Source organism: Stegodyphus dumicola, chromosome 3, assembly GCF_044657685.1.
Source record: "Stegodyphus dumicola isolate Sdum_Otavi_A_Nest chromosome 3, ASM4465768v1".
NCBI lineage: Eukaryota > Metazoa > Arthropoda > Arachnida > Araneae > Eresidae > Stegodyphus > Stegodyphus dumicola.
The window spans coordinates 247,816,909-247,830,223 of NC_140770.1; the positions used below are offsets into that span (position 1 = coordinate 247,816,909).

At 33.3% G+C, this 13,315-nt stretch overlaps 1 protein-coding gene across 1 annotated transcript in view; it reads left to right on the forward strand.

The window, feature by feature from the left end:
• The window catches only part of LOC146998313 (neprilysin-2-like), a 56,069-nt gene that overhangs the window by 14,091 nt on the left and 28,663 nt on the right, over nt 1-13,315 (forward strand). Inside the window, exons 4-5 of the mRNA XM_085812495.1 lie at nt 1,856-2,067; nt 3,722-3,922. Of these exons, the coding sequence (XP_085668621.1) occupies nt 1,856-2,067; nt 3,722-3,922 (413 nt within the window). The remainder of the gene's footprint in view (nt 1-1,855; nt 2,068-3,721; nt 3,923-13,315) is intronic.

Consider the following 13,315-nt stretch of genomic DNA (forward strand, 5'->3'; position numbering starts at 1 on the left):
AGACAGCATGTTGAATACCCAACGAGTAGACGCTGGACATTCTAAAATTTAAATACTACTTACGGCAATTGTTGACTGGACAATTTTAGGAATCACAAGTTAAATTTTTATTTATTTCCTGAATAATACAACTCGATGGTATTTCTTCTTAAAATAGTATCTGAATATAATTATAAATGTCTACAGCTAAAATATTTGATTTTAATCTATAGTGATGTTTTTAAATTACTTATTAATCTTGCGAAATGAATTTCAATCCTCTAGGTAGTTTAGAAAGGGTTGCAAGTGGAGCGTGAATGTTTTGCGAGTTTTGTAGCTTCAAGAAAAATGCTCAATAGAAACGCGAGCCGTAGAGAAACATTTATGTTAATTCGATCAATTAAACTACTTCAACGCAGTTAATAAACATTACAGAAAGTAAACATTTATTTAAATTATTACATATGTATTAATACAATTAATGAATTAATTAACAAAAAAGTGTTCTGATATATTATTCAGATTTGTCATGAATTGCTTTAGACCAACAGCTGAATGATTTTCCAGATTTGAGATAAAATAAACAAATTTATTATGCATTACAATTGGCCGTAGATTAGTAAGTGAAAACTTATAAAAGGAAACTAAATTAATTTATAATGTATTTCAGTTAGGTTTACATTTTTAAAAAGAGGCTAATCTGTATTATTCAGATTCATGAGGAATTATGTTAGACCAAAAATAAAATGATCTCGCTAATTTATAAACAAAATAAACTGTTTTATTATATAATTCAATTAGTCTAACAATAATATGTAAATATCTAACAATCAAAGATCTTACATTTCTAAACAAACAGTATCAGAAACATTACAATCTTCACACTGAAATATTGCTAGCAATCAAAGCTAAAATGAAGATTTCACTTTCAGGTTGCCAGATGTCATCAGAAAGCCTTAAATACAACCGAGGCACTGAAATTAAAATGTTTTGCTATTCATACGTTCGTACTTGCCTGTCGAGCCAAGCCAAGCATAAAGGAAATAAATAAGCAAAGGATTTATAATTAAGACACAATAACACGCCTAACAAATACTAATTCAGAAGTCAAACAACAAAAATCAGAAAAATTGAGCTGAGGACCATTTACGCTTTTGCAGCTGAGGATGGTGCTTCGGTAAAACCATCAAAACTAGTCCTGTGAAGATTTGAAAATATAACGCTGATTTTTGTTATTTGACTTCTGAATTAGTAAGGGATTTATAGTTTAATGAAAACAGAGAGGAGTAAAAATTTTCTTTGAAATTCTCGTCAGAGTTTATATTTCAAATCATTTAATAACATTTAATACGTTTACATCTTCTGTCTAAAGTTTAGTACAATGACAGGTATTTGAAATATAAGTAAATATAACTGTATAATCTTTTAAAAAATTGAATTAATTTTTTTTTTAAAATGAAAAGGTTTTAATTCTGGTACTAACTGTGAGACCTTAGATTCTAGTTAAAAAGTATGTTAGAGCTACGTAGCTCACCCTTCTACACTGACATGTGGTCTTATCAAGTAGTGAATGCTACTAAAAGATACGAACATCCTAATGAAGTTTGATGCCACATATTGTAGTTAAACGTTCTCTATTATGATTATATTTTCATTTAATTGGTATTCATTTAATGTTTCAGTTCATAGCCTCAATAAAAAGAAAATAAATAAACGTGTAGGCTTTGGGAAGCGTTCAAGAGAGAGAAAAAAGTAAAAATTTAATAAGGAACATACCATATCTGGATGGAAGTTCATTTAAAAGTTTTATAGTTAAATTTATATGAACAATGTGGGTTTTATCTGTTTTGATTAACTGAATATTTTCTGTAAACAGAGAGCATCGAGAATGAAGACAGCAATCCTCTGAGAAAAGTGCTGAAGTATCTTGGTGGTTGGCCGGTTTTGGAAGGAGAAAAATGGAATAAATCCTCTTTCGACTGGCTTGATACTCTTATAAAGCTGCGAGATCTGGCATACAATCATAATATCTTTATGGGCTTATCTGTTAGAGTACATTATAAGTACAAAAGCGCTAATATTTTATGGGTAAGTGTACATGGATTTAACGAAATTTTATTTGGATGCATACCTCATACCTATATCTGAATCCATATTTTACTGAAATTATAAAAAATGTCCACAAATGACACATATAACTAGAAGTTGCTAGAGAAACAAAACTATACGGTACAGGAAATAACTTTTAAGCGTCGTCTAAGATTGATAAAACGATTATCCAATTTCTACCAAGTGTGCTGCAAAATGTCAGTCATGAGATGATCAAAGAGCCAAAGTAATGGTGTACTCGAAGTTCGTCAGCAGACGTTACGTTAATATTGTTGAACATAAGCACATCGCCTCATTCAAAATATTTTTGATGCTGTGACGGAGTGCATTTGTCTTTACTTGAATCGACTATTGCCGTTACTAATCGCATTCTATAAATAAGACAATCTGGTCGCATACGGACGATCTGACCTCTTTCGAAATCCTTTAGTTGTTGGTATGGCATCCTCTGCTGAATAGGCATATTGTCCAATACTTAAGCGTTCACCGTGAACAGATTTCAACATACACAGTCCTTCAGGGAAAACAATATGAGAGTAATTACATTTTAGGAATGTAAACAAAAACCATTAGATACAGCATTGAAAGAAAGTTCTGTTCATTGTAATAAAGTCCTTTCATAAAGAAAGATTATATGTTTACAGTTTCTCAATATAGTTGCCTGCTATGTCTACGAGCTTTTGTAAAATTATTGAAAGACGTCTTGTAACATCAATGCCTGATGTCTCTCAGCGATATATTTGTAACACTGCTAAGCTCATTATTACTGTTATATGAATCTGTTCAAATAGTGCTTTCATTTTGGAGAAGAAATAGTACAGTCACATGGAATCCTTTCGGGTGAATATGGCGCCTGCGCATTCATTCCCGTCTAGCACTCAGAACAAAGAGATAATATTTTTTATGATAAATCTCATTGAATTTGAAATCTTCTCCATCGTAAATGAACTCCTCCGAGAGATCAGTTACAGTAGCAGAGAAGGCGTCATGCTGCATGCTGAGGTGAACATCATGGTGAGGAGTTTAAGATTGCCTGTACCTGTGATAACAGTTCTTGTACCTCTGAATTTCAAAACTATTAATATTTTGTGATTGCACTTAACACAAACTTTAATGTGATTCCTCGTGATCATCAGAATATGTTTAAAATAGATTTGACTATGGGGGGAAGAAGTGTATTTTGTCACCAAAATTAAGTTTTTAAATATCTAATATGTTCTCCATTTGTCTTCAGATTCCCATTCCCAAATAAATTTGTTTCAAATTTTTTCATGAAAAATGATATTTTGAATGGAGCTATGTCTTCAGCCTCTTCTTTACGGTACTGATAATTCGAAAAAAGAAACCGTTTGAATTACTACTTGCATTATGCTAGGTAAATCAGGTATTCAAATATAGGTGTTATCGATGCATTATGCATAGCTTTCAAAATAAAGCAATCTTGATAAATAATTATTTGAAATACTGCCATTTAACATTTGAAATCATGCATGGTTTGTTTTTCAAAAATAAACATAAAGAGCTTGAATACAACAATTAATTAAAAAATATATCTAATTCCTTTATAAAAATTACTAATATTAAGGTTTCTTTTATGAAACTCATATGGAAATTTTTTGATTTCTTTCTTAAGATGGACCAACCATCTTTAGGAATAGATGGTGAATATTTGATTCAAGGTGATGATGATCCTACTAAACAGGCTTACTGGGAGTTGATGGTGAAAGCAATGTATCAGTTGGAAACCAATGACTCTTTGTTTCTGAAACCTGCAGAAGATTTGAAGAGGCATATACTTTACGAAACGCTTGATTTTGAGAGCAAGATCGCCAATGTAAGTACAAAAATTCTTCATTTTATTATTATTTCATTTATTTTTATGGCGAAATTGCTTATTCTGTTTAAATTGTAGAGTCATTAGGTTATTTTTAAAGCAGGAGTGATGAAAAATAAGCAACGCCTTCGCCGGAAATCTGACCACGGACCTCTGGAATACGAACCCAGCATGCAGACTACTACATTACAAAGGCATGCTAAGATGGCGGAAGAAATACCTTATAAAATATGTATTACATATCTCATATTTAGTTTATTTTATGTATATCGTCTCATAAAGAATAAATTACATTATGAAAAATAATGGGACAATTCCATTTTTCTGGACCTAACTGCAGATTAAGAAAATTTGAATTGTGTGTTTCACGTCTCGTAGGGATGAGCTGTATCATACTGTGACCATGAAAATAATTATGATGCATTTTTTTCCGCTGTTGTTGCACGTAGACATATCTTCCATACATAAAATGTTTTAAGCAATACACATATTAAATTTTGGCATTTTTAAATTTAAAAAATCAATTTTTTTAAAATTTAAATCAAGTTTTTAAATTTATAAAAAATTACAAAAATCTAAAATTTTATTCGTTTTACTACTTTTTATTGCACTTTATAAGATATTTCTCCCGCCTTCGTGGTGTAGTGGTCTGCACCATAATTTGCTTAGTACCATATAATACTCGCATAATAAACCATTGGAACTATGTTTCACTCTTTATTTATATAAAAAGTGTATTATGAATTAGTTATATGCAGATACTGAAACCTGATACGTTTTTCCAGAATTCGAAATCTGTAAGATTCTGTGAATGTGCTCATTTGGAAAAAAAATTGCATTGACCAAAACTTTCCGTAAAGATATCCGTGGCAATGCTCAATATTTACCCTAGCAGCATCAAAAACGTTTTTCTAAGCACTCATTTCATTTTAAGTTATAGAAACTTAAAATTCATTTTGGACTGCTCTGATCATAAATTACTGTCAAAAGTTGCTCTACTGAATTCAAGGTTCCTGTGTTTTATGTCTTTAGAGTGAGTTTAAAACTTCATTGAATAAAATTATAGGAATGGGGAGTCGTATAAGCTGTTAGTTTTGTAATTTTCACTAAAGTGTTTTAAGAACTAAGCATTAAAGTGTTTACATTTCCAATTATTACCCGGAACGAAAACTGGAATTTCACTGAAAAGTAAATTTCTGTTAACTATCATGAAACATCTATCACATCCGCAGTTACGTAAAATATGTAGTCACTTTAAATAACCTAATAATAATTTTTAATTTCTCTTTTTATGTCGACTAAAGAACAAATGAATTCATTCGATTTTACTTTCGTTCTTTCTTTTCGTACAAACCTTTCTTGAAGTTTCAGAATTTCTCGCCTGATATATGGTATGCATTTTTTAAAACTGATTATTATTATTTCACTAGCTTTCTTTGCAAGTTGAGAAAAGACAAAGCTTGGGAAGCAGCATCAGGAGAAGATGGAACATTACAAGACTTATTCATGAAATACCAGAAGTAAAGTTATTATTTTATAAAAGAGTCATTAGTGACATAAATTAAAACTATGTTCCCAAATATTCCTTAGAATTATTAATAGCAGAAAACACACTGAATTTAAAAAAAAATTATGTTATAGTTTTGAATATGAATTTGTTAACTTTTTCAGTCTTCTAGTATATTTAGAAATCATACACTATAAACCCTAGCTGAAAAGACTAAGTAGCGAACTCTCACTATGTCTTAGAAGAAGAGATACTGTAGAAGAAGGTTTAAATAACATTTTAATTTGAACGTAACAAAAAATGCACTCGCTCGGTGCACACAATCTACCACCACTTGCAGCTACGTAACTTAACAGAAACATAAGATGTAAAATCCCAATAAAATAAGACTAGCTACATGACTGGCTCCTTATTTAACTAAAACGCTAAATCACTTGCACGCAGCAAAATTGAATCTAGAATATCAATATAATCTAAAGAGAGTGGCTAAGCACCAACTATTCACGTACAAAGCTATTTAAAACAGTTTAATTTCGGAACTACTCTCCTACAACTACTTTCCAGTTCCAGTTGCCGCGTCTAGCTTGCTAAATATGCAAGCTGTATAGCAGTTATCGTAACATAGATGCTTTAAGGAGCGATGCAAGTACAGAAATGCTTGAGTGGAGATTCAGAAAACAGAATAGGTTAAGAGGATAAGTTAAAACAGGATACGTTAAAGAGGGTGTGTCTTCTTTGTGACGTGAGGAATGTGAAAAAACACATTTTACAGTATTATACAGTACATAAAGCATACAATACATATTTTCCCTAGAAAATAGACTACTTTTTCATTCAACATAAAAGCTGTGAAGGGGCAAAAGTACCGATCGTCTTGCAGAATTTCATAGTTCAAGAGACGAAAATCATTCATAATGTTGCAATCTTATGCGTACTAGTAGAATTGCTTATTAATCCGTAAGAATTTCGCTAGGAATTCTAATTTGAGGTCATCATGAAGATAATTATTCCTTACAAAAAAGTGGGCATCTGTGATGATAGGGAGGAATTTGTTCTGAAAAACTTGAAATGTATTAAGTTCCTGGTCAGTAACTGTCGTCCAGACTAGTGAAGCGCAGGTCATTATTGGCCTAATAATAAAAAGTTAAATGAGTCTCTTCTTATTCAAATCTTGTGAATATTTTCCACAGGTGGGATAAAGACATTCTAGCGGAACTCTTAAAACCGCTGCTTAAGTACTGATTCCGAAGTCACTTATATTTGCATACTATGTCATTAAAATTTACATTCTGGCAGGAAACTAAAATCAGAATGGAAATGAAAGATTATAAAAATAAATTGGTTAGAGTGAGGGAGTGAGTGCACCACTAAGATGACTTCCGACCACGGACATGAACCATAAAAAATTATACACCATCACAGCGGGGAAAACTTCGAATTAACAAGGTTGAATATTACATACTAATAATAGTTTCTCTAGCTTGATAACTGCAGGAACCTAGCGTTATTCTGATTATCTACCGTACTTTCTGAACATTTGAAATATAATGTTATTCACGGTTATTTCTGCTTACGCAGTGTCTTGAGATTTTATCTACTTCACCAAGGGCTCCTCAGTTTTTGAATGTGTTAGACGTCTTCATTGCCCAGGCACAGTCCGCTGGTTTCTTCAAGCGCCAGGTTCTTGTATGTACATAATGAAAGTTATGAAGGTCCGTGTCGCCTTCCTCTCCGCATTCGCAGAAAGGAGTATCCTTAAGTCTAAATCTGTTGAGGTATACTGGGAATGGTCTATGACCTGTCAAGAAGTATGTTTGGCTAGCACGGTGAGTCTTTATTTCCATGTTTTCATGTTAACGTTTGGCAGTAAGCGATATATCCTTCGTCCTACCTCTTCCTCCTTCCATCTACTTTGCCAATTTTGTAGCAAAATTGTCAAAGTTGTTCGCTTAATGTGAGACCAAGGAAGTTTAGTTGGTCGTTCTAATAAATCCGTGCAGTTAGCTGCCTACTTGGCCAGTAGGTCAGAGGCTTCATTGCTTCGAATCCCTGTATGAGCGGGAACCTATTTTAAAGTGGGTCTTTATGAGATAGGCATCACCAGAAACTGTTTCTGAATTCGTTATACCAAGGGACTTCGGCTGTTTTGGCCTGCGATAGCCGTTAGACTTGATGCCGAATCGCTGAGTATGGAGAATATCTGCTGTTGATATGTGTTCGCATACCTAATTGCAGCATTAATAGTTAGAAGTTCTGCTTGATATACCAAGTTCAAGTTTTCTCTTCCACTCTAATGTTACAACACCATTTCCTAGTCTACAGAATGCGCTGCCTGTGCCATTCTCCGTTTTGGAGCCATCTGTGAAAAGGTTATTACTGGTGCTTTAAATTGGTTGGTAAATTACGCTGATACCGTTGGAGAGATTTAAAGCAGAGCAGCTGGATGAAAGGTTATTGCAGATATTTTGCTCCTCGTAATCCAAGTGGTGATAACTATGACCCTAGAGCAGTGGCCGGCAAAATTATAAGCCAAAGAGCCAAATATGAACATTACAACAATTTTTAAAAAAATTGGGAGCCAAATCTGCTTGTTTAGTAAACTTTTATTACACTAAATAAAACTAAATTTAATACTTAATAAATGTTTATTAATACAAACAATGTGTTTGCATCTCCTTCGAAAGTTTGAGTAAGTCAGGTTTGTATGTTGTTGTTTTTAACTTTAGGCATAACTAGAAGTTCCCATCAATAAGACGACTTCTAAGTTTACTCTTGATAATGTTCATGTTTGAAAAAGATTGTTCGCATATATATGTAGAACAGAAAAGGGAAAGAACAGCAAACGCGAGCTTTTTCAGCTGATCGTAAGAGTCAGGAATACTATTCCAAGCGTTGAAAATGATCATGTCTTCCTTCCTCAGGTCTTTCAAAGCAGATCACTTGTGTTGTGGACTAAGATGACATCTTGTTTCTCCAATATTTCCAATTCAACACAAAGACTTTCGAATTTGAGCGCCAAACCTCCTTGTTTTTTTAAATCCAGCAGTTGTATTTCAAAGCTACCAATGTCAATTTCAAGAGGAAAAAATTTCAACTCGGTTATTGTAGCATTAAGAGGATCCTTGACAAATGCTAAAGTTGCTCTGCTGTTTTTAAATTCCTTTAAATTTGCTTTCCTCATATTTAAAATTATTGTTTTAAAATGGTGTTTATCAATAGAGGAATTATTTTCTTGATGCTTTTCAGCAGACTCGGAAACGTCCTTTTCAAGGAGAAATGCTTTAATTTCTGGAAAAAGGGACGCGAAACGTTTTAAAACGTCCCCTCTTGATAACCAACGAACCTGGTTATGAAGCAGAAGATCAGCGTACTCACTCTCCATTTCAAATAAAAATTCTTTCAATCGGTGATGATGAAGAGCTTTAGCTAAAATGGAGTTGATAATGGTAATCACTAATTCCATAACTTCACAAATTTCTTTCTGAAATGCTTGCGCACAAAACGCTATTTGGTGAATGATACAATGGTAAACAAGTATCTCGTGATTAATTTTTTTCTTTCAAAACAGCAAGGTTTTCATCTTCCGTTTTCCTTTGCTTTTTTTTTTTGGTAGCCATGTTAATTGGGGTGTTTATAAAAATATTCCAAATATATTTTTTTTCTAAAACCACCAGTACAAAATCATTATCATTATTAAATTTCCATCATCAGAATAACAAAACTTTTAATATGACCAAAAATGGAAGAAAACTTCCAACATTTGGACAAACAGAAGTTATTGAAAAATCGATTACAAATTTTGTACCGGAACTACAAACATACATAGTAGGTGTAATAAAATCGTATAAAAATGGCTGTAAGATGTGCATCTAGATTAAAAAATACAACTTTTTAATAAGACAGGGCAACGGCAGACACGGTAGATAAGACAAAACTTGCTCTGACTGCAATTGCTGCTCTGTGATGCCAATTTGTACCTTCACTACTTTATAAAAAGCATGCACGCGCATGCCGGTAGCTTGTACATGGCTTATGTTTACGTTTACGAAAACTAATCAAATAAAATTCGATTTTCGTTGCGCATTTTTACAACAATATAAAATTTTAATTACCTATCTATCTTTTTACTCAAACAAAAAATTATACATGTTCTCGATTAACAGAACAATATTTATTTATCAAAATAAGATGTAATTTGTTCTTAAAGTTTTTTAAGGAAAATATTATTGCGTCTTCCATGGATATTTGTACCAGAGCCGCGCTTAAGGAGCCAAAGAGCCACAAGCGGCTCTGGAGCCGCACTTTCCGACCACTGCCCTAAAGTGTTCAAGTTTGACCCAGCTTGGTATTCCTTACGACAGCTGCCTCCCTTTCAACAATCAAATCTAGGAAGAAATTCCTGCCAGTTTTTGTAGGACTACTGTTGACGTGCTGCAGTAGGCCCTGCATATTTGAGGTAGCTGCTGTCTCTGAATAGAGAACAGGGACCTTCTCATGTGATCACTGAGTGACTTCAGGTCGCTCACTGTCCAATCCTGTATGTACTTAGTTGTATTGGGAATTGGTATTGTCAGATTTGGCTACCCTCAAGCTCTAGATGTTTCAAAGGCAGGCGGTGAGTCAATAAAATTCTTACTCTTCATGAATTCTAGTATCGAAATTCCCCTTCGGTTGTCCGAGTCAGCACTCCATAGCTGGCTGGTGCATTAAAGCCTCCTGCTAGGATACAGTGTGATATCCCAGTTAGAAGGTCAGAATTAAGTTCTTCTAATAGGGAGGTAGTATATTCTCTCGGTGGTAGTATACACAGCAATAATATCAATGGTGCAATTACTAGTGCCTTTCTGTATAGCACTTCTGCAAATTACACCAAAAAATCGAAGACCTGTTATATGTTCATTTAGTGTCATCTTGGCTTAGTTTTGAGCAGCAGTCTTTCTCTATTGCTACGGTACATACTTAGTGCTCTAGCCCAACTGTCAGTTCATGCGATTTAATCGTGGATCTCTTCATTCAAGTTTAGTGTTACGAAGTGTGTCCATTGTGTTCCGCTGCCTTTCCTTACAGTACTATCGTGTAAACTCAGTATTCCTGGAATAACTGAAGGTGCATTTGTATCCATCATTCATTTCCTCATCTTTTTCTAGTGCTGTGAAAGCATTTGCATTGTGTTCTCTTACTTATTATGCCTTCGGATACTTCCCCATCAACAGCTAGCACGGAGCATAACATTCAACATTCCCCTCCTGTTGCTAAAGGTGCCGCAGCATATTGATACCTAACTCCATAACGAAAGCAATTAACCACATCTATAATCAAGTCCAATAACTTATCCTATAAGCAAAGGAATCTCTTAGACTAAACTCTTCTGAAAAAAAGCAGTTTATATCTTTTGTGAACACCGTTCGAATAAGGCTATCGGAACAAGAGGTATATTTCCCCCAGTTACAGGGAGAAGTCTTGGCAACAGCAGCAACTTGTTTATACAGTTTATAGCCAAATCACGAGAATCCTCAACATTCAGAATCTTCTCAAGATAAAATGAGGTCTTTACTAACTAAATATTAGTATTGAAGTCAAGCCATTCCTATTTTAGGCTTTACTGCAGTTGGTCATGTTCAGTTATAATCTAAATGTTTATTGTATGCGTGTATATTTTGTATATAAAATTAGTAACTTTCAAATGATTACAAGTAGATTAAAATGTTTCTTTACTTTAGATTAAAGTACTTGCAGAACAAATAAAATTATTAAAAGCATACCATTAAATTTGGAACTACGCCCTTAAAAATTATTGAAAATTTTGCTTTAGTCTGTTACTGTACAATAAGAACTCTAAGGTAATTTTACGCTTATTACCTTTCCTCGCAACTGTCTAAATTACAGCTATGGTTCGAGTCGCATAATTTATTCCATTCCTTCCATTCGCTTGGTTTCTGTTTAGCCTGTTTCACTTCTTGAAAATCACTCGAATGAAGTCTGACTTGAGCTATAATCTAAAATATCCGAATAAAATTACTGCAGTGGCATGATCACGACACATGTTGAGACCGCAACGGAGGGAAGTCGACAACGGCTTGATGTGCCTTAGTTTAATGAAAACTTATAGTAAGCCCATTGTTGATGACAGTTTGCTTCAAAGCAGAGAAACACACGAGAAGTGTCTATATAAGAGAAAGAACATATTGTGGATTATTTTCTAAGATGGATGATTTTCAACATTACATCTGTTATTGATAAATATAACATTACTTCTGTTAATATTAAATATAACATTACTTCTGTTTTTAAGTGGATCATGCGTGCATTACTTCTGTTTATGATATGCAAGGGAAACTCCTCAAAATGCATTTGCAGCTTAGAGTCTCAAAGAAATCTAAACTCCGTCATTTCTCAGTCGTCATTGGTTTTATCGACTCAGTCACTGCTAGACAGAAATGTAGCAGGAAGGAGCGGTAGATGATTGATCGACATAAAGTATAAATTGTTATTGAAAAGGAAATGACCAACTAAAATTAAATAAATAAAATAACATAAATATATTTTATTACGTCAACATTCTAAAAAATAGTGAATTTTTTCAAGTTATTACATATAATTGGCTTATTACTAAAATCCCTTCTAACATTTACTCCCGCGAGTTTTATATTCGTATTTTATGAAAAATCTTTCGTGAAAGTTATTAAAAAATATAATTTCTTAGCAGTGACAAGCAACTGTCTGCGAGGTCTGGTGACCTCACACCTTGCAACTTCTTTTATAAAGTACATTAAGTCGAAATGTTCATGTGAAAACCGTGAAAATATTTCGAATTAAAGACAAGTTTAACTGATCTTTGACAAAATTAACAAAGACGTCTGTGAAAGAATCGGCATGAATTTCGCATTGGATAGAGTAACTGCTTGTAGAAATTGTGAAGGCGAACATACGGAGATATAATTTTTCAAGAATTAAATTGGAGTGTATGTTTAAGGAATACAGTGAATCCTCAGTTCAGGAATTTGTACCTTAGGCCGTTCGTCAAACGAAATGTTCATAAACCGAAATAATTTCCCCAAAAGAAATTAATGTTAAAAGAATAAATCTATTCCTGGTTACACATGATTGCTCATTTAAACTTTTAAACAGTTTTTTGTTAAATTCAGAAATTTTAGCTAATGGAATTATTGGATATAAGACAATCATGATAAACGCAACATTAAAAAAAAGATTAAAAAATGGTACAATTTTACTGCATCTTTACTAAGAAGAACCGACGGCTTGAGCATAGAATGATGGATAAGATGTTATGCTTTAGATATTAAATTCCCTTTCAAAAAAATAGCAGGTAAGGATCCTCTTTAGGAAACGTATCTTTTCTTTATTTAATTTAAGCGCTACTTGACTTTGTTTGAGATGCAATGGAATTCTATTTTTTCCAAATTTGCTGTTATTTGTTGTTACCTTGTGAGAATTTTAAGTTTAACAAACGTTTATTTTAAATCTATACTATTCTCCTTGATTTTCCATTTCCCGCCAGAATAAGCGCGAGTAAACGAATATTATGTTAATGACTTGCAAATTGTAAAGGTATTTAAGAAGTGGCTTTTAACTAAGGAGAGAGCTTTCTTGCTGTCCTGCCCCATGTGTTCTTTTCAGTCAGTTCATGTCTGCCTGTCTGAACTTAGTTATTGCTGATATACTAAGACGTACTGCATTTCGCTGACTACATACGTAGAGTCAAAAGACCAATCTTCGCGTTAATTGTCTCTGTAAAGCATTTTAGTTCTTATTTAGTTTAGTTTCTTTCTTATTTTCTTTCGAGATATTTATGATAAGAAGTTTTAGACTAAAAGTGCTGGTCTCTGTATCCCGAATTGCGAGAGCAGCTGCACGCTGTGAGAAAT